This window comes from Toxotes jaculatrix, chromosome 5, assembly GCF_017976425.1.
Source record: "Toxotes jaculatrix isolate fToxJac2 chromosome 5, fToxJac2.pri, whole genome shotgun sequence".
Taxonomy (NCBI): Eukaryota; Metazoa; Chordata; class Actinopteri; family Toxotidae; genus Toxotes; species Toxotes jaculatrix.
In genome coordinates this window covers 11,235,350-11,261,952 of record NC_054398.1, presented here as the reverse complement: position 1 = coordinate 11,261,952, position 26,603 = coordinate 11,235,350, and the positions used below count along the sequence as shown (strand labels likewise).

The 26,603-nt window shown below is 42.2% G+C and overlaps 3 protein-coding genes across 4 annotated transcripts; 2 read left to right on the top strand and 1 right to left on the bottom strand.

The window, feature by feature from the left end:
* Positions 1 to 196: 196 nt before the first annotated feature.
* si:ch211-256a21.4 lies at positions 197 to 4,042 on the top strand. 2 transcript variants are annotated; one of them, XM_041037465.1, is made up of 5 exons: positions 197 to 357; positions 521 to 737; positions 2,091 to 2,096; positions 2,269 to 2,460; positions 2,875 to 4,042. In XM_041037465.1, exons 2-5 carry the CDS (start codon positions 545 to 547, stop codon positions 3,186 to 3,188), a joined length of 705 nt encoding a protein of 234 aa, XP_040893399.1. In that variant the 5' UTR covers positions 197 to 357; positions 521 to 544; the 3' UTR covers positions 3,189 to 4,042. The 2 variants fall into 2 exon arrangements, with proteins under 2 accessions (XP_040893399.1, XP_040893400.1); XM_041037466.1 differs by lacking the exon at positions 2,091 to 2,096.
* Positions 4,043 to 14,481: 10,439 nt separating this feature from the next.
* Positions 14,482 to 21,521, top strand: rag1 (recombination activating 1). Its single transcript, XM_041038483.1, has 4 exons — positions 14,482 to 14,589; positions 15,620 to 15,976; positions 16,067 to 17,199; positions 18,049 to 21,521. The coding sequence occupies exons 2-4, from the start codon at positions 15,642 to 15,644 to the stop codon at positions 19,794 to 19,796; spliced, it is 3,216 nt and encodes a 1,071-aa protein (XP_040894417.1). The 5' UTR covers positions 14,482 to 14,589; positions 15,620 to 15,641; the 3' UTR covers positions 19,797 to 21,521.
* A 559-nt stretch (positions 21,522 to 22,080) lies between these two features.
* Positions 22,081 to 25,438, bottom strand: rag2 (recombination activating gene 2). Its single transcript, XM_041038558.1, has 2 exons — positions 25,329 to 25,438; positions 22,081 to 24,066 (listed from the first exon to the last, which is right to left on the bottom strand). The coding sequence occupies exon 2, from the start codon at positions 24,050 to 24,052 to the stop codon at positions 22,451 to 22,453; it is 1,602 nt and encodes a 533-aa protein (XP_040894492.1). The 5' UTR covers positions 24,053 to 24,066; positions 25,329 to 25,438; the 3' UTR covers positions 22,081 to 22,450.
* Positions 25,439 to 26,603: the final 1,165 nt, after the last annotated feature.

Here is a 26,603-nt window from a genome sequence, read left to right as displayed (position 1 = left end):
TTATTCTTTAATGGCAGCCACACAAACTTCTGCTTCCTGAAATACAGAATGGCCGTTTTTTCTTTTTTTTTATGCTTTCACTTTCTGTACAGTTTGGTTTGGTCGCAGTGGAGATTTTAGGGGAAAATGTAAGTGCTGGCTGGGGGAGTTTCCATTGCAGCAGAGGCGGAGTAACATCGGTGGGTTTGATCTGCGAGTGAGGGCTTGTGGTCATGAGCAGCACAAGTAATAATGTGTCACAGTTGTATAATAGTGTTTGTACAGTAGTAAACAGCAGCTCCTGTACTCTAACCTTTGTTCTATACTCAGACTTCACAGCTTTGTTCCTGACAGATTTTTCCATCATCGACAGCAAAGGTAAGTCTGTACTGTGTTATAATTCTACAATATTGCAGCTGATGAACTATATATGAACAAAATAACAACGTTAGTTTTGAGTAAGATTTGCCTGCTGTTACTCAACTCAACTTCAATCCATTCCAAATACTCATCTATTTCCCTGTCTCCTCTGATTTTCCAGCCTTTCTCTCAGTGGTGTAGAAATATGAAGTTTCTGGAATTAGGGGACTCCTTCAGTCGCTTCAGGTTTGCTCAGTCCTGTGTGGGGTTGGCAGGCTGCCTGTGTGTGTGCTACGCGGTCTGGACGCCGTTCTGGCTGAAGGAGAAGGGACTGTGGGCAGAGTGGAATAACACTAAAAGTGACGAGACAAATCATAAACATGGTGCTGTCTTCAATGGTGAGCGACAAGCCGCATTCATCTCTTCAACATTTTTCTGCAGTTAACTCAAAGTCTGTCTAAAGCTATCACTCTGAGTTAGGTTTGACTTACTAATGACGTGTTGAAAAAAATATGCTCAAAAGAGCATCATATATAGTGAGGCATAAATATGTCTTTCTGTTGTGTTGTTAGATCGGCACTGGTTAGGCACTGCTTCTGTTAGAGATCAGCCTTCGGGCACTTATTTTTCACAGCTGAATCTCTAGGGGAGATCAATATCCCCTCAATAATTATCAGTGCTTGACAAAACACTGGGTTGCAGCAGAGATTCTCAGCAGTAGTGAACGAGTTTGTGCTTGCTCCTGTACCAGTGAAGTGCATTCTTTGTACCTGCTAAAGGTCTCCCACATGGCTGCAGGCAAATGTGCTGAAATCAGCTGAAACCTGGTCTTTGTCAGCTAACTAAATCTTGTTTCTTGGCATTGTTAACCCTCAGAAATTAGGCCCCCTGTTTTATTCCACTGATATTTTTGCTACGCAAACACACTTTAGGAATGAATACTGTCTTAAGCCCTGTGTCTTCACTGTGTGTAGAGGCACAAGTATGCAGTGAGTTAATCCACTTACAATCCACTTTATATGAAGCTATTATCAAACTCTGAAAGCATTATTTGACAGCAAATCCAATGACAGTGATCATAAGTTAGTAAAAATTAAAAAATACCGGAAGAGAGTTAAAGAGTTAAACCAGGTAACCAGGTAAACCAGGTATTGAACTGGTACAGTAACAAGTAACTAAACTGGAATCATAATGTATACGCGAAATACTACACGAAAATGCGAAAAGTATTACCAGTGAAAGAACAGCATTAAGTCCTCGTAGGAAGTACAACACAATGCTTAATCTATTAAACAAATGCACACAGTCCACAGAAGTGAAAGGAAAAAGAGGAAATACAGTACAGGAGGGCTAGTGGTAATTCATTCGACTGTTGTTTAGCCTCAGACATCTAGCATAATGACCAGCATGGTTAGCAGTAAACACAGAAAAACTAGATTAACAACCACAAAACAGCTGTGATCATCAATACGTGCTTGGTCACAGACAGGTGATAAAATTGTGGGTGCAAATATGTCAAACTGCTATGTACTTGTGCCATTTTAGGTTGCTATTAGAAACAGATGATTTAAAACCAACTGCTGGTTATTGTCAAAAAGAAATGAATTCCCCTTGTCAGTGTTTGTTTAATTCTGTGTCATTTTGTAAAAAAAAAATATGCAAACACATTTTCAGAATCTAATGTGAGATCAGTTCCCTATGTAAATACTAAAAAAGTACATGAACTTTCAATTTTACTCTTCTGCTTTCAGTTGTAGGTAGGCACATGTGTGGGGGAACCCACAGCAGTGTGTCATCACTTCAACATGTTTCACTTCATCATGCTGACCAGTTAAAGCAGGCCCTTAATGCAACTACTGCAGCGTACAGTGAGTAACGGTCTATTTTACCTAATGTTTATGTGCATGTCTGTTGTTTTGTGTCTTCCAGCTGTAGAAGCAGAGAGGGTATTTGGGGTTCTTTCCTTCCTGATGGCTGTGAGCACTGGTGCTCTATGTCTGGTGTTTGCCCTCTGCTGGACATCTCAGACAGTGCGTTCCTACTCCAACACTCGCTCTCTCCTCATGGCAGGACAGGCGCTCTACCCCACCACCCTGCTGCTACTCACCATGACCTCTACAGGTAACAGAACTGCACTGCACAGAATATGGGAAACATTTGTCTCCCCTGAGCATGTTTCTGAGTTTTAACTTTATTACTAATTTGACTGTTGTTGTTTTGTGAGTTTTAAAATAATATATACTTTCCAAACAAAATAAAATAAAAATAGCCCCATTTCCAATTAACCTCCAAATAGCCTTTTGGTTTGTGTAGTTCATGTAAGACCCACAACTACAGAAATTCTTTTATGTACTGCTCATTTACATACCCTGCAAGGCAGCAGTTTTTAACAAGACTTTTTACTTTCTTTGGAATTGCAGTTCATTATCATATAAACTCTTTTCTAAAGCTCCAGGCATGTAATAATTGACCTTAATGACTTTTTCTTTACCCTGGAATGATACTTGATTTCACTCGTTTTTCCTCCCCTGTCAGGTTTCTTCTTCCTCCTCAGCTGGTCCTTCTTCACATATCAGCATCAGGAAGAAATCCGTCAAGACTTCTCCAGCCTCGGCTCTTCCTACTGGTTCGGGGCTTTAGGTTGGGTCCTGCTGCTGGTTGTGGAGATGATAGTCTTTATCGCTGAACAAGCTGTTGTGCCAGACATCCTACCAGACTTAGAGAAGGCTGTGGAGTCGTGGAGGATTTCCTCTCAGCTTAAGGCCGCTAAACGCTCTTTCAGTGATGGGTATCACCCTGGTAACAGCAAAAGCAACCTGATTCCAAAGAGGTACATGTCATCGCCCTGAAAGGAGTGCAGACAAGAGGACTTGACAGATAAAATGATTTTAAATGTGTGAGTTACACATTAACGCACACAGACTTGGTGAGAAAGCAGCAATTTCTTGCTGCTTTAAATAGCTCTACAACCAAACTGAACTGACTGTGCTTGGAGTTAAGTGTTGGCTAGAGGAATTAAGATTCTCTGACTCCCGAAAGTCAGTGGGACTGACTGCTCCAGCTTCCTGCAGGGTAGACTGTGGTGATAATTCAGTTTGTTTTTAGTATGGACTGAAATAAAATTAAAATACACTAAGGACCGACAACACTGGCTGGGAAACTAGGCATCAAATATAAGATGAGAATTGTTCTCTAACAAGGTGATGGGTAGGAGCTGTGTTTGAAAAGATTTTGTCTAGATCAAAATTTGTCTAGGTTTGCCTGTGAGCCAGGATCAGATCCAGGTTTTTTAACTAGTACCTTTGTCTGATAACTGTGCTCGATGAATGCTAAAATAGCGCCATCTTGTGATGACCACTTGACACTTTTGACAGTAAAACTCAACCAACGAATTACTGATTTAATTTTCTACAAACATTACATTTTATTTGTTGAAATATGAGCCAAGTGGAAGAAATACTAAGGCAAATACACATTGTGTTCCTCTGCTGTTCGCTTTTTGTATCGCTGCTGATGTGGAAAAAATAGCACAAATATCTGTGGCCATAACCTTTGTAAATTATCCTTTATTTTTATTTATGTTTAAAAAAAGCTGTCAAATGATTACCAAAATGTTCAACAAAGCTTTGTCTGTCTGTGCTGAACCTGTGCTGTCCAGACTCTAAACACCCTTCCAAAGCTAAATAAAAGTTTTAAAAGTTTGCATCCTTGACACTGTGTCTATCTTAAAGGCAAAAGAGTATCATCTGAGAATGGGAAGAATAAGGATGGGTATTTCGTGGCTGGACATAATGGCTCACTGCTTGGACAGTTGTCCTACATCAGCCCAAAAGGGGTTCCATGGGTAGTGAAGCAAGAGTTTTAGCCATCCAGTCCCACATCTGTCTTCTTTTTGAAACACTTACCCTCATCCATTTCCAGTGTACAGTTCCCAGCTCTGCGGAGCATTTGGACCACCACACAACAGGCTGCCTCCAAAGACGTTGTTTACTTTTCTCTCACACACAGACTGCTTATGTTTATGTTCTCGACCTGCCAAAGTAGGGGAGAATTAAGTGGCTCTGGCTCTGTTAATTGGGCGTTAATCAGGTGTTGCTCTAATTAAAAGGCAGTTCCGCCCTGTTGGGCCCTGGTAATGAGTTTGTTATTAAATCCACAGAGGATTTTTGTCTCTTTTTCAATTTACCAACAGGGTAGTGCTTAATTGCTGTGTAAATGAGGAGAATGTCCTTGAAGGTCGTCTTGCAACAGCACGCGATCCATGAACGGAATTGTTCTAAAGAGCAACCCCATGCAAACTTCAAAATCCATTCCCTATGTGTTGACCTCTCCAGCTGTGCCTCTCAACAGTGTTATTTTAGTCCGCTTTTCATTTTTAAAAGAAACCTCTTCAAAACTCATTTGCTAAATTAAGCGAGCAGGTAACCCACATTCTTTCGCAATAAAAGGACCTTTAAAATTGATTTCCTTTTCATCTAAAGTTACTTTTATTTCCCCTAGTATGTGTTGTCTGGACCCTTGAAAGCACCCAGTCTTTTATGGCTGCCTGTGTCTCATAAACAAACCCTCTACTTTTCAACTTCCAACACCACAAACGCTGCTCTTTCACCTTCCTGAGAAAAACAGACCAAAGGTTGAGAATGCCTTCAGTGAAAGGCAGCCTACATCAATGTGGAGATAGAAAGAAAGAGATAGTGAGATGTTTAGGCACAAAGGGAGAAATGACAGATGAATGGTGGAAGATGCTACACAGAGATAGACAGCTGGCCACATAGACACAGAGAGATTGTGGGGGCTGATTGTTGAAGGGCATTTTCTACAGAGACATCAATCAGAAGATGGAGCCAAGATTGAACAGGCCGCCAGCATTTTCTGTGCCCGGGCCGGCAGCATGTGTAGAACACAACCTGGGCTAAACCACTGCTCTTCATATCAATTAGAGACCAATTATACAGCCATGTCCTACTAATTATGCTGCACCGCCACCATGCCATCCACCAGTATAAAGCGTAGGCCTGTGTTTCTCTGCGCTCCTGTGTGTCTGCGGTTGTGTTCATTGAGATAAATAAATAAACTTGCCAGCTGCCAAGGCGAAGCATCCTTAATCTGATTTTCAGAGCTGTAAGTTTGTATTTAGGAGGGGAGGAAAGGGACAGAAGGAAGAGAAAAAAATGTTATTTTCTCCTTTACCTTTTGGTGGTGCTGGTGTAACATCTATTGCTTTGCCTTTGCCTCTTGCAATGAAATCTGGTGATATGGTGGGTGAGACACTGCTTGCATTTGAGAATTGAAATCACACACACACAAAAATAAATAAATAAAAAAAATCTGTACATCTATGAGCATGTGTGTGCATTTGACTTTTATTTGAGAGATTGACAAGGTGTGATAGATATTGACAAGCACATTTCAGATGGTTTTGAGCCAGAATGTGCTGGACTACTTAATAAGTCAAGTTTTATTTGACTCGATCTGGGAGCGTGATGAATTATGAAATAAAGCAAGAGCTCCATGCTTTTTGCAGTTTTATTTTCTCTGAGGTTTACATAATTCACTCAGAACATTTGTAACTTTCCTGACAGGTTAATGCTGTTGGGTTCAAAGTGAAGACACTGAGGAAATACGCAGAAAGACAAGACAGCAGGGAAGAAACAGACATAAAGAGAAGAGTAGAAGAGAACAAAGCCAGGAGAGAGGATTTGAGATGTCACAGAATAGTTTTACACTGTTCCTGGATTCTGTACAGCAGTGTGTGGTATCAGATTTTGATTAACTTTGTACCTTACTCTTCCTCTCCATCCCTTACCACCAACTCTCTGTAGTCCCGAATGTTCTGATGTTGTCAAACTCAGAGTTTGACCACTGCAATTTTGTGCCCTCCACGGCATTGTCATCAGTATAAGTGGGCACTCTTAGAAAATGGAAAAGTCAGGAAATTTGATGTCCACAGTCCTAGAATCCCAGAAAAAGCAGGCCGAGAGAGGTAGAAAGAAAGAGGGTGCATGAGGATATAGGGAGAGTGCACCTTGTGTCCTTCAGTCGTTTTTCTCGCAGTGACCCAGTTCATCTTGCCTGTAGAATCGGCAATGAGCCATTGCTCTTTGTGACTGACATCCCACCCATCCCACCCTGCACATTACATTTGTTCAGCAGAACTGAGTTGCGAAGGAGACAGACAGAAAGGAGAGACACATTGCTTGCATCAGGGAAAAAAAGAGTTTTCTTGATTATCCTGCACTTGCATTCATCCACTGGATTTGAGAGTGCAGGTGTTTTTGCATAACAGAACTCTTTCTGCTGTCTTTAGTACATAACTAATTGTTTTTGTGTCTTCAAGTTTAAACTTGTGAATCCCAATGTGTGTACTCTGTCTGCCCTGCTCGCCGGTACCCTTTTTTTTCAATAAGTGGTGTCGTCTCGGACATCTCAGTCCAGACAATGAAGCTGTAGTCCCATTCTCATCACCCCCATTCATCCCTGGTCAACTGTAGCCGCTGCCTTCTCTTATCTCTGTGTGACCAAGGAAATTAAATTACAAATATAATCACTTGGCGCCAGTTTCTTTAACAGTGTGCCTCTGCTTTGCATATAGAGTGTGCTTGCTTTGGAGACACGTTGCGCGAAGTTACTTATTGGCCTATTTATGATAATGGGTTCTGCTCTACTAGTGGAGTCACACACACCTTTTCACAATGACAGTGAATGCCATGAGGAAGTGAAGCAAGAGGAGGCTGAGGGAAAAAAAGGGTACAAAAGGCAGACATGGAGACATGGTTGCAGCCATCCTGGGAGAAGAATTTTGCATGGGAGAATAATCTAAAAAGCAAGGAGGAGATCTGTGAAAATGAGTAGACAAATAGGCACTCACTCACTCAGGCAGTGTCCGAAATCACTCCTTCTATACCACCTAGTGCAGTACATTTATTACCAGCCGCGGCAGTTTGTGGCTGGTGTGTGTCATCATGGCAACACGTAGTCTTAGGGGCATCTACTGCAGAAGGAACTACCACAGAAGTGGTTTTGAGTACTTCAGCAGGTGTTAATGTGTCTGTCTGTCTGTCGACAGATTTTGTGACTGAGATAGCATCACAACCGTGCAAGATACAGTCACAAAAATTGACAGGTGTGTAGTTGAGATCAAAATGAAGGCTGAGTTCAAAGATGGGTGAGGTACTATCAAGGGCCCTGGAAGTAGGGAATTAGGGAAGGGGTGATTGGCTCCCTACTTTCATGCCCCTGGCCCACATTAATTTTAAGATGCAGATCACTGTATCCCAGGTTCAATCATTCCACTCTAAGACAACTATTGAAAGTAGTAGTGAAGTAGTGAGTGAAAAGTTGTGAAAACCGCCTCTGCAGTAGGTATCTCCGGGACAGCACAAAACATGCTACATTCACAGCTGACCATGTTTAATGTTGTACATTCCTTTGGTCAAACCAGTGAATATTTCATCAAAACATATGTCAGTACTGACACTTCTAGTGCTTCCTGCCAACTTGCACCATACACACTGATTTGGCTGGTGTGATCCCATCGCAAGATGGGCTTTAGTGGTTTTTTTTTATTCTTAGTGCAAAATGTTTGCACAGTTTAGTGTCCTCACTGGGAGCAAAAATGTTATTGTCATAGCATGCACATTACTTTTAGCCACACAAACACTTTGCTGTTAGGAAGGAAGCTTCAGTCTGTCACTCATTTGGTCAGTCCACCACTTTGGTTCAGAGGAAAACATAATTAGACGGATTGCCATGTAATTTTGTGCAGACATTAATGGTCGACAGAATCCTAACAAATTTAGTAATTTAAATTTGTCATGACCTGTTAATTATCAAATTAATCACTATTCGATCAGCCTTAGATATACTTGTTTAGCATGATAGCATGCTAAATTAAGATGTGAATTTGGTAAAAATCGTACCTGCCAAACATCAGCATTTTAGCCTTATCACTGTGAACATGTTAGCATGTTGATGTTAACATTTAACTCAAACCACTGCTGTGCCCAACCTCACAGAGTCGCTAGCATAGCTGAAGTGTAGACTCTTAGTCTTATTATTAAATGAGCCTATACATAACATAATATTTCGCCTTAATAGATGTGTCATTGCCACTATGCAACACTACACCTGTCAGTGATGATGATAATACATCGGTGTCCAAAATATTAATTTACTGATCACCATAAAGTATGGAGGCTTTGGAGGAAAGAGTGAATGAATGAAGAAGGGAGTGATTTCAGGCACAGCATCATTCATTCACCCACTGACACCAGCTGCCATTGTGTTGACGGCTTTCTTTTCAGCTCAAATCTATTCCACACACGTTAGACCATCTGACTGAATAAACAGTCCTCATGTCTCTCCCTCTCCATGTCTGTGTCTCTGTGTCTCTCCTGCAGGTCTTTCACAAAAAGGGAAGGCATGAAAACCTGTGTATGTATATATTAGAATGATTTGTCTCCCATGGGAGCCAAAAGGAAAAGTTGGTAAAGGAAGAGTGAGGGGAGTATGAATTGAAGAATAGCATTTTTCTCACCATTATTATGAGAAGGCCATTGCAGATCTCCCTTGCCTCTTTCCCTTATTCCCTGTTCGGTTAGGAATTTATTTGCTTATTCAGAGACTGTTATACTTGCTTGTATAGGCAGGCCAGCCAATGCAAAACTGTATCAATACCGCTGGAGCTACCGTGTCCCAAAGCACTCGCTGAGCAGGTGGATAGTGTATTCATGTGTGATCTTTATGTATTCAGCGCTAGTTACTTTCTCTTCCAACTACAGGGACCACATGTTTGTCAGTCCCTTCCTGAGGCATCTCTGTATTCTGCAGCAGTGAACAAAAGCTACATGCCCCTGAGTCAGACTCAGCTCTTTCATTCATTCTCAGTTTAGTTGAATCCACATACGACTACATACAACTCTGTGAAAAGAGAAGGGACTTTACAAACTATTGTTTTCAAACATTTACTGTATATGTCTGTTCCTGTGCTCATAAAGCCCACAGCTATCATCATCCTCAGCACCAGCAGGTTGCCGTGAGAGACCAGGGTGGTAAAATAATGGCTCCCCGCTGGATCGTGTGAATCATTGCGATGACTGGTTGATAAACGCTCTGCCACCCAGGCTCTGGCTACAATAGTCATTTCTCTCTCCAACTGGACTGGCTGCCAAATGACAACAACCTCCCTCCCCAGGCCCCCTCCCATCCTCAGCATCCTTCACAGCCCCTCCCTTCATCTCCTATAATTACTGTACTCTGTAAGTCAGGTTTAAGACCAGTCACTCTAAATCAGCCCTGAATCGGCGAGTGTTACTGTGTCCATTGTTCTCTTGTCTGAGCTCTGGCAGTGCTAGTGAAGAAAAGGGCACGGCTGTCCTGGCATTTCCTATAATGGACTTTTTAGTTAAAAGACAGGGAAATAATAAGCCGATCTACGTGTGGGAAAAGAGCTCTTTGTGTTGGTGGGAAGTTAAGACCAGGGATAGTTGGGGGGTTAGAGTTGACAGACAACAGCGCTGCTCTTTTCACACTCATTGACACATAATGGTACCAAATTTTCTCTCTACATCTCTCCCTAGTGGCCATGATTTGCTCATTACATTGATGGGGGGGGGGGGGGGGGGGGGGGGCTGAGGAAGGGAGAGAGGAAGCATAAGAAGGAGAATGACCATTCATGAGACAAATAGTCTGAAATGTAGTGCTGAGAATTCACTATTGCTTTCATTTCATCTGAGAACTGTATGGATGTAACCCACTTATTAAGGTGTTTAACAGTTTGCCAAGAAATCCTCCCTTCAAGGATGCTGAACGTTTGAAATCTTGAGGAGCTGTTTGCAAGCTACTTTCCTTCAGCTGACAGACCTTCTGTGTAAACCAGCACCAGACAGTTTGAGAAAAGAGGACTAATACATGGTTAAACACAAGACAAATCCAGTGAGTGGATGTTTACGTGACTGGAGGTCCCCTGGCATCAAGGGGACTGCTCCTCAATCAGGGAAATCTACATTTAATTAACACAGAATTAAAGAGCATTGTTATTTTGATTAAAGACACTGGTCTTGATTCCCCACTCTACTCTAGTGCTCCTAGATCCGGCTTAGGGTTTAATTTCATTTGGTTTACTGCAAGTGGATCAACATCCATCTGGATTGTCTGCTCAGATGCAGGTCTCACTTTTTAGAGGGCTATACTGTACACTCCAGCACTCTCTTGCAGTGTATTCACCCTGCAATCTCTGCATGTTATTGACCTCCATGTGGCCCATCTTGCTATGGTAATAGGATTTGTTTTTTTTCTGAAAAATGTTCTTAAAATGGACACTCACAGTCGCTGTAGCTTAAGTTGTTCTGCATATTGTCTAACTCACCAGAACAGAAGAGATGAATGGAACCTGTCCAAAACCAAAATAACTCTACAGCGCCTCGGGGAAAGTTATAATGCAAGACTTGGAACGAATTAATGCGGTCCCAAGACTAGACTATCCAATAAAATGAATATTTGGATAGCTGGACATGGAAGATATTGTGGTGTCAGGCTGTCAGCAGCTTGTGGGGGATGTTATTTGTGGAAGCCATGATGTTGTTGTGGTGTGTCTCTGCTCTCTGTTAAAGCTCCATCAGTCAGGATGAGCCGACAACAAATGCAGCCAAGTCATACAGGGTTACCCGAGGCCTCAAAACAGCATCACTCAACTCAGCTGTCCCCTGGCTGTCACTGTGTGATTATAAGAATGCAAACCAGTGGTACAGAGGGAGGGAGAGGCAGCAATTAATCACCTCATTGGAATAATCACATAATTGATTATTAACAAAACCTGAGGTGAGGGTGAGAGGAGAAGGGCGAGACGAGGGAAACAAGACTTTGAGAGGGAGAGACAGGAAGGAGATGAATGAGGGGGGATTTGAGTGGTGGGGTAAGGCGTTTGCTGTGGCAGGTATCATTGACGAATAGCTCTGCATTGAAGTCTACCTCTTTAAGTATTAATCTACCAAATCATGTCTCCGGATGAGGGATGGAAGAGGTGGACAGTGGGTGGCGGCGCTCTGAGAATTGTCTGGGCGAGGCTGAAGAAGTTGCTGAACGTGCTATGAAAACGCAATTAAAATTTGCATACCAAATGCACAATATATTGCATAACACTCAGAGGAAATATGAGAGGGTGAAATGCCCTCTTTACCCTGAATACAATCACAAAGATGCCTACATTCTTCATGACATTTAGAAATATCATCATTTTGGTTGGTCTATTCAAATGTGGACGACGCTGACATTTTATTCTCCGTGAGGAAGATACCGACGCTGACATAAAACTCATTCATTGTCTATTTCTGCTATTGACACTTTTCCTTAAGCTGCTGTGTGACTTGAGCTGTCAGAGGGTCTTTTTTTGGACCTTTAGCTTACATAGTTCTGCCTGGAAGGCTTGATCTCTTCCCCCCTTTCCTTGTCACAGCCTGCAATCAGCCTTAAGCCCTTTTGTGTTCTCCACTCTAAGCTAAGCCTGTTATCCTGTGCAACTCCTTTACACAAGATCACTACTCTATCCCCCTTCTCTGTCTTTCACCTCTTACATCTTCCCTCTCGTTCCCTTTCTCTGTCTGTCTTTGTTCTACACACACAGGCCCAAAAGTGAAACGATTCTTAACTTTCTTGAAGATGGATTAGTGAGACTACTCCTTATTTATATGGTCTTGTTTCTGCGTGTCACCTACACAGCAGCACTGACTCACAAACGCAGACTTGCAGCCCCTCCCATCCAACTTTTCACTCACCCTTCCCCCTCCCCAAACACATTTTCTGCCCCCCTGCCATATTCCCAGTCATGCTCATACACACACGAGCGCGCACACACACACACACACACACACACACACACACACACACACACACACACACACACACACACACACATTGCTCACTGCTGCTGTTTGGATTCATCATATTCGGAAAAAACACCACCACCTTGTGCAAGTTGTCAGTTTGGTGGTGCATTGCAAACTCCTGTATGTCCTCCTAAACTGCAGCCTCTAGTCCCCCAGGGTCTGCTCCTCACATTCATAACACTCCGCTCCGTGCCAGGTGGCTGTCTCCACGAGTCCTCTTCCCCATAAATCAGACTGTCTTTGAGTTGATCAATAACAAGTCAATTAGAAGGCGCAGAGAGATGAGGGTCTCAGGGGGTCACTGCTTGTTTGCCAGGCAGACATCTGCAGCTCCGTCCCTGCCACGGAGCTAGGTGTGCCGTTTACCTTGGAAACATGTGGCTACCTGGGTGTCATAAATCTAAATATCAACTATAAATAGGCTTGGAACACCTTGCTACAATCCATCATTTGCTTGTTCTTGGATATGTAATGTATCAAGCATTGTGTACTTCAAATCGCCCAGCTGTGTCTGATGGATTTGAATAGCTAGAAAGCAGCTTTTTTTTTGTCGTAAGTTTTCTGTGTATTTGCTCTTCAGCATTTCTTGTGAGTAAGAACGCTTGTCACAAAAATGAAACAAAAATTACAACTATTACTGTATAAGGTCACTCTTGACCATATGCTCCAAATACAAGCTGCAAAGCTTGCCAGTATTCATCCTGCTCCCCTGTTAAGCTGACACGAGTGGGAGAGACCCAACTGTTGTTTGGTGCCCACTGACTGTGTATCTAATGACTTGGCTGGCAATTCCAGCGCAACAGCAACAGGCTCCTGTGGCGAATACACCAGATTAATCCCCTGGATAATTACAAACAAGAATGATCTTGGGCAAATACTCCCCATACCTACTGAGACATTATATCAGATGATGCTGTCTAATTAAAACAAATTCTGAATGGTGACAGAGATACAGCATTTGGAGAAATGAATGAAATGTGCTTCTTTGGTGCTGATGAGAAGTGCAGATAAAAAACAACCACAGGGGTGTACAACATAGCAGCAACACAATACATAAAATACAATGTGGTTCTCTAGGAATAAAAAAAATAACAATTTGACACATTCAGCATATATTTTCTGGTTTGTTTGGCTTGTGCATCAACAATTCAGGAAGTGGCTGTATGTCCAATTTGCACTTCTGTAAGCTTCCTCATGTTGCTTTGAAAACTCACTTATCAAAACAGTAATTGCTAGATGAGTGCTCACACTCTACCAGCTAACACAAACTGCTAATTTGTATTCACCCTGATATAGCTCACTCATGTCGCTGTCTTCATCATTTGGATTCACAGCATTCAACACCTGAACTGCTGGTGCATGATTCTGAAACTCTCAATAAGACAGTAATCAGAACGGTAATGATGACAGTAACAGCAACTACAACTACAATTACTATTACTTTCTATTTTTCTTCATTCATTCCCACCCTTTAAAAATCATTCTTCAGTTACCTTATGTCTTTCTCACTTGCAGACAGCCACAATGACACCATGTCTGTTTAAGACCTTACCAATAATGACACCTTGTGTTTTTATAGATCACACTATTGTAAGTAAAGAAAACTGGCACTTGACAATACACTTGACATGACAATAGCTTAACAGTGTCCTTAAGATATGGCCTGAGAGAGCACTCAACACTTCTGACAGTCCCACACACACACACAAACAAACAAAAATCACCAGCATCTTTAACAAGTTGCTAATGCACTAAACTGTTATGTTGTCCATCAGCTCCTGTATTCATCCATGTTTTTGTGTGTGTTTTTTGTCTTTGCCTGTGGGACAAGCAACTGCATTTCTTTTGCACTAGTATCCTCTCCATAACTTGAATAGTATCTCTCTTTCTGCCAGAGTGAGGCCACCTGGGTGAGGCGAACCTGCAGATGACTATGAGAAAGGGGAGATAAAGGTGACACACAAGTGTTTCCAGCTGGGGATCACTGTGGTCTGGTGTAGAAGGTTGTTTGTTTGGGGGATGCTGTTGGATTCTGTACATGCACATGTTTGCAACTGTGTCTTGGGGTTGACCTTGTTTTTTTTTTTTTTTTTTTTTTTTTTTTTTTTAATCAGCTGCCTGTATCAGGTGGCAGGAATTGACTGTTGGGATCCCATCAAAGGAAGGGTATAAATACAAGACACAAGGAGACAGGCAGGAGCAATTCCATTGTATGGAGCCACAACTCCTGGTAACAGATGCCTCAAACTGTGACAAACATATACGGCCTGTGTAGTGTGTAGGGCCTGGATCCAGGGCTTCCCTTGTGCTCCCATGCAGAGAGGACCCCCCCCAGGGGAGCTGATGCCAGCTGAGACAGAAAAACAAGGTAAGAGCCCAGCTGACACACATGCACACAGGCTCAGCTGCTTGTCTCAAAGGAGAGTTCAGCATGCGAAGTACACAGAGAGCAAAGAAATGAAGGAGACTGCCAGATTTAAGCCTCCCAGGGAGAAAACATAGTGAGAACACTGAAAGATGGATAGATGGAGGATGCTACAGTGTGTGTACTACAGGTGTGCAATGGTAAGACTCGACTATGCATGTAATAGTTTCTAAGACTGTTTGACTGCTTTATTGTCTGAACTGGTAATGGAACCCAGATAGTATGGGAGGAGATGAAATAAGGTCTGTCAGTGCAGCAGTATCATTGATCCTACCTGTGCTGTACCATAGGGGCACTTGACTGTTGAAATACGACTTCTAAACTGAACAATGTTGTATTTGGAACAATTCTTTATGATTTTTATTCAATATGATGGTTTCTTGTTTTGTTTTTCCCTCCTGTTTGGTCAATATCTATGTATTATGAAATAAGTTTCCAGTGTCTCAGATTTTTCCTCAGCATTTAAAATGCCAGTCAGAGGCTCCCGGGGGCTCCAATTCTCTCTCCAGCCAAGAAAACGACTAATATAAATGATTGACAGCCTTGCACGGATAAGGTTGCCCATTTAGCAAACTCGCTGTGTCAAAGGAAAAAAGTCACAATGGCTCCCTGAGCGATGGGATTGGAGATGAGAGAAATGAAGATTTTTGTGCTGTATCGATCCCCCAATGCTTGTCTCATGCATTTTACACAAGATCTAAATGCCACTTATGGTATAATACAGCACTCTGGTCAGGGCTCACTACTCTCTGTTCAGTGGGATTTCAGGAGACTTGGTGTATAAATTCAACAGGAATCAAGTAAAGCTGTTAGATTGTGTCATGGGCTCAAAGCTGAGAAGGCACTGGGGGATATCTAAGGATCTAAACCTTCAAATCTTTTCTCTTTATCCATTTATGGTCCTCTCATGGACAGCTTAAATTATTTTCGTACATTTGCAATGCATCAAACTAAGCTCTCCTCTCCTCTCCAGGGTCTAAGATCTAAGTCGCATCATGGCGGAAGAGAGCCTGGAGACAGATGGCCCCAGATCCTCCATGCCAGCTGAGCTCCACCATCCCCACTCTAAGTACTCTCAGTGGAAGTTTAAACTGTTTAGGGTGAGGTCCATGGAGAAGGCCCCTCTGCCCAGTGAGACACAGCCTGAGAAAGGAGTCTTGTTAGGGATCTCACCTCCTGCAGCTCCAAAAATAGAGTTAGATAATGGTGTGGGTCCAGGGAGTGTTATGAAATTATGCCTTGGGGGAAAAAGCAAGGAGAATGTGGAGGGCCCGGGCCGGAGGGTGGATAAGAAGCTAGAGGAAATGGACACCCACATGAACCACCTCAGGTGATCAGATGTAACTATACTATATTATCTATAATATATCATACACATTTCTTTCTGAGACTTTGACAACATTGATTTTCCTCTTTCAAGGTGTCTCTGTCGTCTCTGTGGGATGGCCCTGAGGAAAATCAAGGGACCAGTGCATGAAGTTCATGGGGATCTGGATGAGGCCAGTAAAGGTGTCCTGCGTAAAATGGGCTGCAAGTTTACCAACTGGCCAGAGGTCATCCTAAAAGTCTTCAAAGTGGACGTGACAGAGGACACAGAATCTGTCCACCCTCTTTCCTTCTGCCATCGCTGCTGGATGGCTGCCATACGAGGAGGGGGAGTTTGCAGTTTCTCCAGAATAAGAGTCCCAGAGTGGAAACCCCACTCTTCCCTCTGCCACCTTTGCTCCCCCAAGAAATGTTCATTCCAGCGGACTGGGAGGAAGAGGAGGAAAACAATTCCCAGAGCCCAGAGCCTAGCAAAAAAGACCAGGCGGGAGCACGCAGACAGCATTGCCATTGGAGAGAGGAGAGTTCTGAGACCATTCGGAGACCGTCATCATGGTCCGGTGCTGAGGGGCTGGAGGAAACCCAGCATCCAGAGAGAGAAATGGGTGAGGAACATCACACACTGCCAGAAAGACCACCTGAGTACCAAGTTGATCTCTGAGAAGCTCCCTGTGGACTTTGTCTTTTCTTTCACTTGCTTGGTGTGTGACCACCTGCTCTTTGATCCAGTTCAGTCCCCCTGTGGACACCTCTTCTGCCGCAGCTGTATTATAAAATTCAACCACATTCTGGGACCTCACTGCCCAGCCTGCAACTTGCCCTGTACGCCTGATGATCTCACCCCACCTGCCAAAGCCTTTTTATCAGCTCTGCATTCCCTGCCTGTGCTTTGCCCCAGAGGTGGCTGTGGTGAGCAGGTGAGGCTTGACTCATTTAAAGCCCACTGTCTGGACCATGAGCTGAATGACCAGGATGCAGACAAGCAGCCATCAGAACTTAATAACTACCTCCTGGCCAATAAAGGGGGAAGACCCCGTCAGCACTTGCTGTCGCTCACACGTCGTGCTCAGAAGCATCGGTTGAGGGATCTGAAGAACCAGGTGAAGGTGTTTGCAGACAAAGAGGAAGGTGGCGACCTGAAGTCTGTGTGTCTGACACTGTTCCTGCTTGCACTGAGATCTGGGAACGAGCACCGGCAGGCAGATGAGCTCGAGGCCTTGATGCAAGGTAAGAGGTTATTATAAGCCTTTTTTGTTCAATCAACATAACCCCCCAGAGCCAAGAAAGAGGTTTCACAAGAAATGAAACTCATGATAGTGCCTGCTCATTAATATTTCCACCTACCTCTGAGGAATACAGTCATCACATAAATAACAATGAAATGAAAAGTTCACTATTGAAAAGACAGAAGAAAGTTTTCCATAATTTTGATTGAAAAGTATTTCATTATTGTCCATCTCTTGTCTATTGAACCACTGCTGTTACACGCCCAGCCCCTCCCTGACTCTCTCCCACTCTCACTCTCTGTCTGCCTGTCTGTCAGTCTCTCATTCTCACACTCCCTTTAATGCACAATAACAACTCTTGTGAAGGGGCTGTTAGAATCAAAACAACATCAGCAGCTCTTGTATCTGCAAATTACACAGACAGCACCATCCTCCTCTCTGGGGAATAGAAGCCAGCTGGTGTCTGTTTTCATCTGCAGCCAATACATCACTTTTGCCAGCTTCACTGATTCAACCCTCTGTCCCCTTATAACATTTGGAAATTAGGAAATATTGGATTTTGTAATCATGGGCTTGTGGGCTTTTGACAATGATACATTCACATTTGGGTGTTAAATTCCAGATTCTCTCTGTCTCATGGCATAAATGACTCCAAATGTGGGATATCAAATGAGGAAATGTTAGATACTGCAGTTCCTTTCAAAGCAGTAGAAATGGGCTGTGACAGTTTGGTGTTAAATAATTCTCCCCATGTCTCAGTTCTTTCCTCTCACTTTCCATTTATATTTCTGTTTTTATTTTGCCTCTTTCGGTCTCTCTGAAACTTTCTCTCCTTTCATTCTCTCTGCAGGCAGAGGCCTTGGTTTGCATCCTGCAGTGTGCTTGGCCATTCGTGTGAACACTTTCCTGAGCTGCAGCCAGTATCACAAGATGTACCGGACTGTCAAGGCCACCAGTGGCCGCCAGATCTTTCAGCCCCTGCACACCCTCCGAGCTGCTGAGAAGGAGCTTCTCCCTGGCTTTCACCAGTTTGAATGGCAGCCAGCTCTCAAGAATGTGTCTACATCTTGCAATGTTGGCATCATTAATGGGCTCTCTGGATGGGCTTCCTCGGTGGATGACTCCCCAGCTGACACCATAAGTCGGCGGTTTCGCTATGATGTGGCACTGGTGTCAGCATTAAAGGATCTGGAGGAGGACATTGTGGAGGGGCTGCGAGAGAATGGGATGGAAGACAGCACTTGCACCTCAGGCTTTAGTGTCATGATCAAGGAATGTTGTGATGGCATGGGGGATGTCAGCGAGAAGCACGGTGGAGGACCAGCTGTTCCCGAGAAGGCTGTACGTTTCTCTTTCACTGTGATGTCTATCTCTGTTGTGGCAGATGATAAGGAGGAGAAGGTTACAATCTTCACTGAGCCAAAGCCAAACTCAGAGCTGTCCTGTAAGCCCCTTTGCCTGATGTTTGTGGATGAGTCAGACCACGAGACACTCACAGCTGTCCTGGGGCCTATAGTTGCAGAGCGTAATGCAATGAAAGAGAGCAGGCTCATCCTATCTATTGGCGGCCTGCCTCGCTCCTTCCGCTTCCACTTCAGAGGCACTGGATATGATGAGAAGATGGTGCGAGAGATGGAAGGCCTGGAGTCCTCGGGGTCCACATATATCTGCACTCTGTGTGATGCCAGTCGGGCAGAAGCCTCTCAAAACATGGTGCTACACTCCATCACCCGCTGTCATGAAGAGAACCTAGAACGTTATGAAATATGGAGAACCAACCCCTTCTCTGAGTCTGTAGATGAGCTGCGAGACAGAGTCAAAGGGGTCTCTGCCAAGCCCTTCATGGAGACCCATCCCATGCTAGATGCATTACACTGTGACATTGGCAATGCCACTGAGTTCTACAAAATCTTCCAGGACGAGATCGGGGAGGTCTATCAGAAGGCCAACCCCAGCCGAGAGGAACGGCGCAGCTGGAGGGCAGCCCTAGATAAACAGCTGAGGAAGAAGATGAAGCTTAAACCGGTAATGAGGATGAATGGGAACTACGCCCGCAGGTTAATGACCATGGAGGCTGCGGAGGTGGTTTGTGAACTGGTGCCCTCAGAGGAGAGGAGGGAGGCCCTGAGGGAGCTTATGAGGCTCTATCTCCAGATGAGGCCTGTGTGGCGTGCCACCTGTCCAGCCAAGGAATGCCCTGACCAGCTGTGCCGCTACAGCTTTAACTCCCAGCGCTTCGCTGACCTCCTCTCCTCCACTTTCAAATACAGGTACAATGGAAAGATAACCAATTACCTACACAAGACCCTGGCACATGTGCCTGAAATCATTGAGAGAGATGGATCCATAGGAGCCTGGGCCAGTGAGGGGAACGAGTCAGCAAACAAACTGTTCAGGCGTTTTCGGAAGATGAACGCACGCCAGTCAAAGACCTTTGAACTCGAGGATGTGTTGAAACATCACTGGCTCTACACGTCCAAGTACTTGCAGAAGTTCATGGAGGCTCACAAGGACTCAGCCAAAGCTCTGCAAGCTACCATTGACCCAGTAGAGATGCAGGATGAGGAGGATATGTCTCTGGAAATTAATGATTTTTGATTGATGTGAACCTTAAGTACTAATGTTTAATACTAATGTTTGATTGCTTTTGTTGATAGTTGATAGTTGTATAATCTGTTAACTGCCTCTATCAATAATATGGACTTGTTTATAAATTCTGAATTTACTTTCAATATCCATTGATTAAGATTTAGAATAAACTGGGCAATGGAGCCAGCATTATAATACTTTGAGCAGGAGACTGAAAGAATTTCTGAGGTTTTCTTGTGATTTAAGTATCTTTGCAAATTTAAACAAAACATCATTTACTGTTGGATTTTACAAAAGACCATTTCATTAAATAACCAATTTCTTTAACTTAAGTTGAGTAATTTACAGAACGTTATCCTCACACCATTGAATGTTTGCTTGCATTTGAACTGCCTTGTTTTTGAGAGGTTTTATACATATAAATTTGTCTTGCCTTATTTTGTTAGCAAAGATGGGACAGCAGTGGAATATGGGAACAACACTCAGGTTTCTTTTCGCTTGCTCCGAGTGGGATACTTCTTTCCTTTATCTTCACCGTCTGTGAAATATGGTGCAGTTTATTGTATAGCAAGGATATGACACATTTATGAATTTATATAGTGAGGATATTTATGGAAACAGATGAAAGCACTGTAAGTCATGGAGGGAAATTGTGTTAAAAAGACCACATTTGTGGCCACTGTATTAATATATCATTTGAGCTGGTGCAAAATACAATCACAGAGACCCAAATGTTCTTTGTTTCATGAGTGCCCTCTGAAAAAGATTACTTTAGTGCTTTATCATGTGATCCCTGAGGGCCAGAATAGATGCCAGGTCACTTTGAACCAATTTTTATCTCTTTAAGTTTTTGCACAGTGCAGGATAGATGATACTTATTCGAATTCTTCACATAGAATAAAGCATATACTGACCTTTTTGTTGATATCATAAAAATACAGTATGGTCCATTACGGAGCCTAATATCCCATGGACTTTCTGGCAGGCAGGGGTTTTTCTAAAGTTCTGTATATAACCTGGCTCTTCTTCTCTGCTGATATTTCTTCATCGCCATGGTTGACAGAGGAGAGGAGGGATGGGGCTGGAGCAAGAGAGACCTGATTTAAACTGATTTGTTGGCAACTTTATTTGTTTGATTGATTGATTATATTGTCTTTTTCCGCCCTCACCATTTTGAATTGTGACAGGCAATTTTGTTTTCTTATTTGATTGAATGATTTTTTTTACTGTCACAGGTTTAACCATGTGACAGCTGTGAAATATTCACATTTCATTTGATAGTTGTCACACTTGTACAATAACATCATGTTTTGAGTGCATTATATTGCAACTTGTCTCAAATTTGTTTTTTTGCTGTAATGAATTGCATTTCCAAAGTAATGGATGATGGATGATTCACAAAATTCCACTTGTTCACTTTTTACCATGTACTTCCTCATTTTGTTTTTCCATACTACACTAAATCTCAGGTAAACTGTTTACTGGGGCTGCAGGAGGAAGATTCTCTGTGGTGATTTATTTTGCATACTGGTGCAGTATTACACTGAAGCTGCACTACCTTTACACATATTGTTTATTTTTAAATGCTATATTATATTCACACTTTTCTGCTGTATTTTCACTGAACCAGGCCATTTACCATCCTTTCAATGAATCACCTTTGTGGAGGAGGGAGGTTTTTTTTAAACTACTTTTTTTAGAATTTGTTTCCACAAAAGAATAAATAAAGACAAAAATCTCACATCTTCTGGTTTGTTTTTATTAAACAATTTATAATTGATTTTGTGTTTTTGCATTAGTAGCACATAATTCAAGTACATTTGTTCTTGCGCTGACTGCTTATTTTCACTGAGGTCCTGGAATTCTGAATAACAATGAACTGTTATACGGCAAGTGAAAACAATCTAAAAACACTTGGGCCAGTCAACGTAAAATATCACATATAAAGATTGTGAAAGCTCTTAAAAAACATGAATTTTAAATTTCAGTTTGCATTTCAATTATTATTTTTTTCATTACACATGTAACTGCATACAGATTTATGTATTGGGTATTGTTCATTAATTATAAATGATTTAATTGTAAACATAACTCAGGTACATTTGGCCCTGGAAGCCAGAGTAAGGAAATGTTAATTTCATTTATTTTCACTGTGGTCCTTGCTTGAATACAATATATCTATCCATAAAAATGCAAACTATAAACTTACTGTCACTTTTCTTTTGTGAAAACTCATTAGAAATAAACACAGACACAGAATTTGAGTCTGGTTATTGTTTATTGTCATCACAAATTTCATTCAGTACATTTCCATTCATTAATTATCAATTTAATTGTAGAAGGAATTGTAAAAAGAAAACATTGCAATTAACATTTGTAAGGAGTAAAACCTCTGGTCCTTCATGCAGTACAAAATGACAATGAAATGTTACTCAACTGATAAAAATACAAGCCACAAATGTTGTAGTCAGACCTGCTTACATAATATAATATGCAATGGACAATAAATATCAGTTTGCAGTTTGTTGATGTCTTCACATATTTTTCACATGCAGATCAGATGTTTTTATATTGATGATTAGATGTTTTCCATTCACTTAATATAAAGAAGAAAACTACATTGCATTTTTAACAGTGAGTATCTACATGCATTGAGAATCGCGTCAGTCAAAAAGTCTTCTGAAAAATGTCTTTTTGGTAGGGGACATCTTGATTGTTGGAGGCATTCTCCGGTCTTTAATTTTCATGGGGGTGCGTTTAAGGGGAATGACATGTCGAGGTGGGGTCATCTCCTGGTAGGGTAGGCCTCCGTGATCCAGGCAGAAGTACTTTTTACTGCCCTGAGAGAGTCTGAGCAACAGGGTCTCAGAAAGCTCCATGCATTGGGCATGGACCCAATGTCCCCCCTCCCCTCTGGAGCAGAAGATCATGGCTGGCCGGTGGAGCTCTGTCGAGTAGTATGGCTCCCATGTGTTGGGGTCCACGTGACAGCTCAGGCAACATTTGATCCAGTAGCCTGTCTGTGATTCGTCCTCCTCATCCTCTTCGTTATAAGTATCCCCCTCTCCGTCACTGCTGTCCTCCAGCTCATGTGGATCGCGACCAAAGTAGAGCTCCTCAGAGTCCTCAAGAGGTGTAGAGTCATCATAATCTGTCGACTCCTGGCTGCAGCCCAGGGTTCCTTCCTCCTCTTTTCCTTCTGCCTCTGACTGGAAGTTCACCAGATAGAAGTAATGCATATCTGGTTGGGAAGGCCTTCCTTCAGTCGGAACAGCGAGTAGGATGTTTCCATCCCCAGCACTGCCCCCAAACCAGGTGCGACTATGGGTGATATCTTGGCTCCACTTAGGTGGTTCTAAAGTCTCAAAGTGGATTCCTTTCTCATCCAGAATCACAGTGTTGCACTCCATCCTCTTCTGGGAGTCAGACTGATATCCACCTAAGATAATGTATCTGTGAGTGGGACCTGTACGGGTGATTGTGGCACTTGAGATGGATATGCCAGTGTCCAGAGCCTCACAGGAGAGCACGGGGCTGCCCTGCAGAAGCTCGACACGCAGGCAAAAGAGGCGAGGGGGTCGGGAGTCAGAGGTGAGCGAGTGACCTCCAATGAAGTACACACAGTTTTCTCTAGCAAGGGCCACATGGAAGGACTGTCCATCACAGAGCTCAGGTAAAGTGTGAGCAGAAGAGCAGCCAAACTCCAGGTCAAACAGAAACACCTGAGGAGGACAGTCGACAACTCTGTTCCAGCTCTCTGTGGTCCGCTCTCCTGCAGGCATGTAGGATCTACCCCCAAATAACACACAAGCCGTCTTCCCACGGCTTTGAACCATGCTCATTGTGTGGCCGTATCGGGCCCCTGGCACTTCCCCCACCAGTTCTTTCTCTTTGCAGCACAGGGTCAGTTTACGATTGCAGCCCCGACTATCCATGGTCAGCAGATACAAGCTGGACGAGATCTCATTGTTTGGGTTACGGCCGCCGTGGATGAGATAACTCTCTGGAAGTCCGTCATAGGGGTCGAGACGACAAACAGCAGGACAGCGTAATGGAGGAAGGTAGCAGGAGTCTTTGGAGAAGGAGATGGCCCTCAGCTTCATCTCACCCCGTTTAAAGCGAACCCCAAATACTCCTGTTGGACATGATCGCTTTGGCCAGCCTTTCTGGCCAAACAGGAGAACTTCCCCGTCCAGCTGTAGCAGAGAGCAGCCAGGCTGCAGGAGGCTTGCACAGTTGACTGGAGTTAATTGTTGCAGGGTCATTTTACAGCAGGTGCCTGCGTCAAAACAGGACACAAACACACAAACACAATGTGTCACTCAGCTGTTGCTTGTTTTCGTTCAGGGGTTTTAAATTTTTTACTTCCTGTTTGTTACAGCAACACATGGAAGACCATGATCCAAATAATCATAACATGCACTATATGAACAAAATGAAAACAGGTGCACACAGAAATTCAGCACCTTCTCACTCTGCACCCTTTTAAGTTGATGAAAGATGACATACATAATGGCTACCAACATTTAAACAGTACTTGTATAGATATAGTACAATCAAGGATGATAATAATGATAATAACAAAGTCCTGAAGTACCACTACTGGTACTACTACTACTACTACTAATAATAATAATAATAATAATAATAATAACAGAATTGTTAATTTAGCTGCTTATAAACTAAATCCATAGGACACTGGCCATCACATGCAGACTTATTTTTATATTAAAACTTACAAAATAACTGAATAAATAAAATGAAATGAAATAAAATACAATAAATTTTTAAATGCTTTTATGATAAAAACTGCAGAATGTATAGAGTGTAAACTGGACTTTTTTAAGATTCATTATGGCAAAATGCATCATATTAAGGATAGAACACAAAAACCATGCTTGTGTAAATGAGGCTACATAACTGACACACCTACCAACACTAATAAGGTTGCTGGTCACTATACGTATTTCTACTGCTGCTCCTGTTGTTTGACAACACAAAGTAGTGCTGCATTCTTTTTTTTATTCCTAAGTTTAGACAGAAGCAACAAGATATGACCACAATACATGATTACATCCTCCTTGGCTCACTTCATTATTTTCAACCACAAGCAAAACCTCATATTTAAAACTTCCTATCTTTGAATCGGAACCTTAAATGGCAGCATGAGGCAGGAACAAAGAAAGTACAGTTTTCCTGGAAAATGATTTACATTAGCTGGCTCACCAGTGTCAGTACCATTATGATATTGTTGGACGGCGGCACAGCATGTACATTGTGCATAAGGTATTGGTACCTTTGAAAATAACATGAATCAACTAAATTACTGAATGAATTTTCCATAGCAGTCGAGTGACTGCTGTGATTAGTCTAATTGACTTCAATGAAGATTTGATGATATTTTCCAGTCTGCAGGCTGGTTACATAGATTTTCCAAATGAACTTTGAGTAACAATAGCACAATGGTAATTTAAAGAGCCTGGGAGCTGTTAATTCTTCTTCTTCTCCATATTTTAGAATCAAAATCTTTAGTTTGCTTACCTTATGACCAGGGCCAAGGGCAGTGCTAGAGCTCACTTTAGTGTGAATCTTAAGATCACTAAGTTGAAGCTAAAGGGCTCTTTATGTAGTCGAACTTTGACAAAAGTAGATGGTGACAGAGTTTGTGAAGCTTCGTTGACTCACAAACACTTCCAGATCTTGAGGTTAACAGTCTGTGACTGCTGCTCTCTGGCAGGTGTGCTGCTTCATTGCGTCTGGTGAGTCACTTCAGTGGTATCACTGGATGTTGCAGACACACTATTGGTTTCACTGGATATCATTGAAATTATACCAAAAACAATATAACAGGCTATTAAGAGATGCTTGTTTACTTTATTAACTTAACTTTATTACATTTTGATAAATGAAAAAAATTTTTTTCTCTCCAGTAGTTATGAACTAGTCTAAACCTCAGATCCAGTCTCTTTTAGGAGACAGCATTTTTTACATGAAATGAACAAATTGTGTTATACGCATTCAAATCCGGCTTCAATCAAGTGATACAGTAGCAAAATAAATAATTTAACCTGATGTTCAGAGCAGTCCAGACAAAACCCAGGGTGGGAAACCTAACCCACATTGTGGGGGATATTTATGATGAGAGAATGTTTTGAATTAATCCACTCTTCATCAACAGGAAAACAAACATAGTATGATTTGTTCTTTTTACTGGCATAACAAGACATACCTCTGACGTGAGATTTTGGTCAGAATGTTGGAAGCAGACAATGTAAATACATAGAAATCCATGGTGTGTGTGCTCTCGATGCTAAAAAAACAAACAAAAAAACGAACAATAAATAACTCCTGAAAACAAGATACTCACCAGTTGTATGTGAAATTTAATTCCATTTTGTCAAACATAAGGTTTATTAATAAGCTTCTGACATTAATAAGGAAATTGAACATATGAAATTCCGTAAAATTTCATTATCAGTGAACTGTGGTTCCCATAACAAATTTCTTCCTCATGCAAAACCATTTTCTAATAACTGGAATTCCGAGATAATTAACTTCATGTAGATGATTGAAATTATTTTTCCAGTTTATTCAGGAAGACTAGGTCTTCTAATTCACACAATCTTTTCAAAGCTGATTACAAGTCCTAATCAAACTTTTTTTTTTCTTTTTTCTTTTTTAATCATGAAGCAGAATATACTGATCCTTCATTGGTATTTAGAAAAGTAAGTCAAGGGCAACCACTTCAAAAGTGAAAACAGAAATATTTTTCCAAGCACCTCTCTATTATAAAGAGCGTGCCCTTTCAAACGTGGT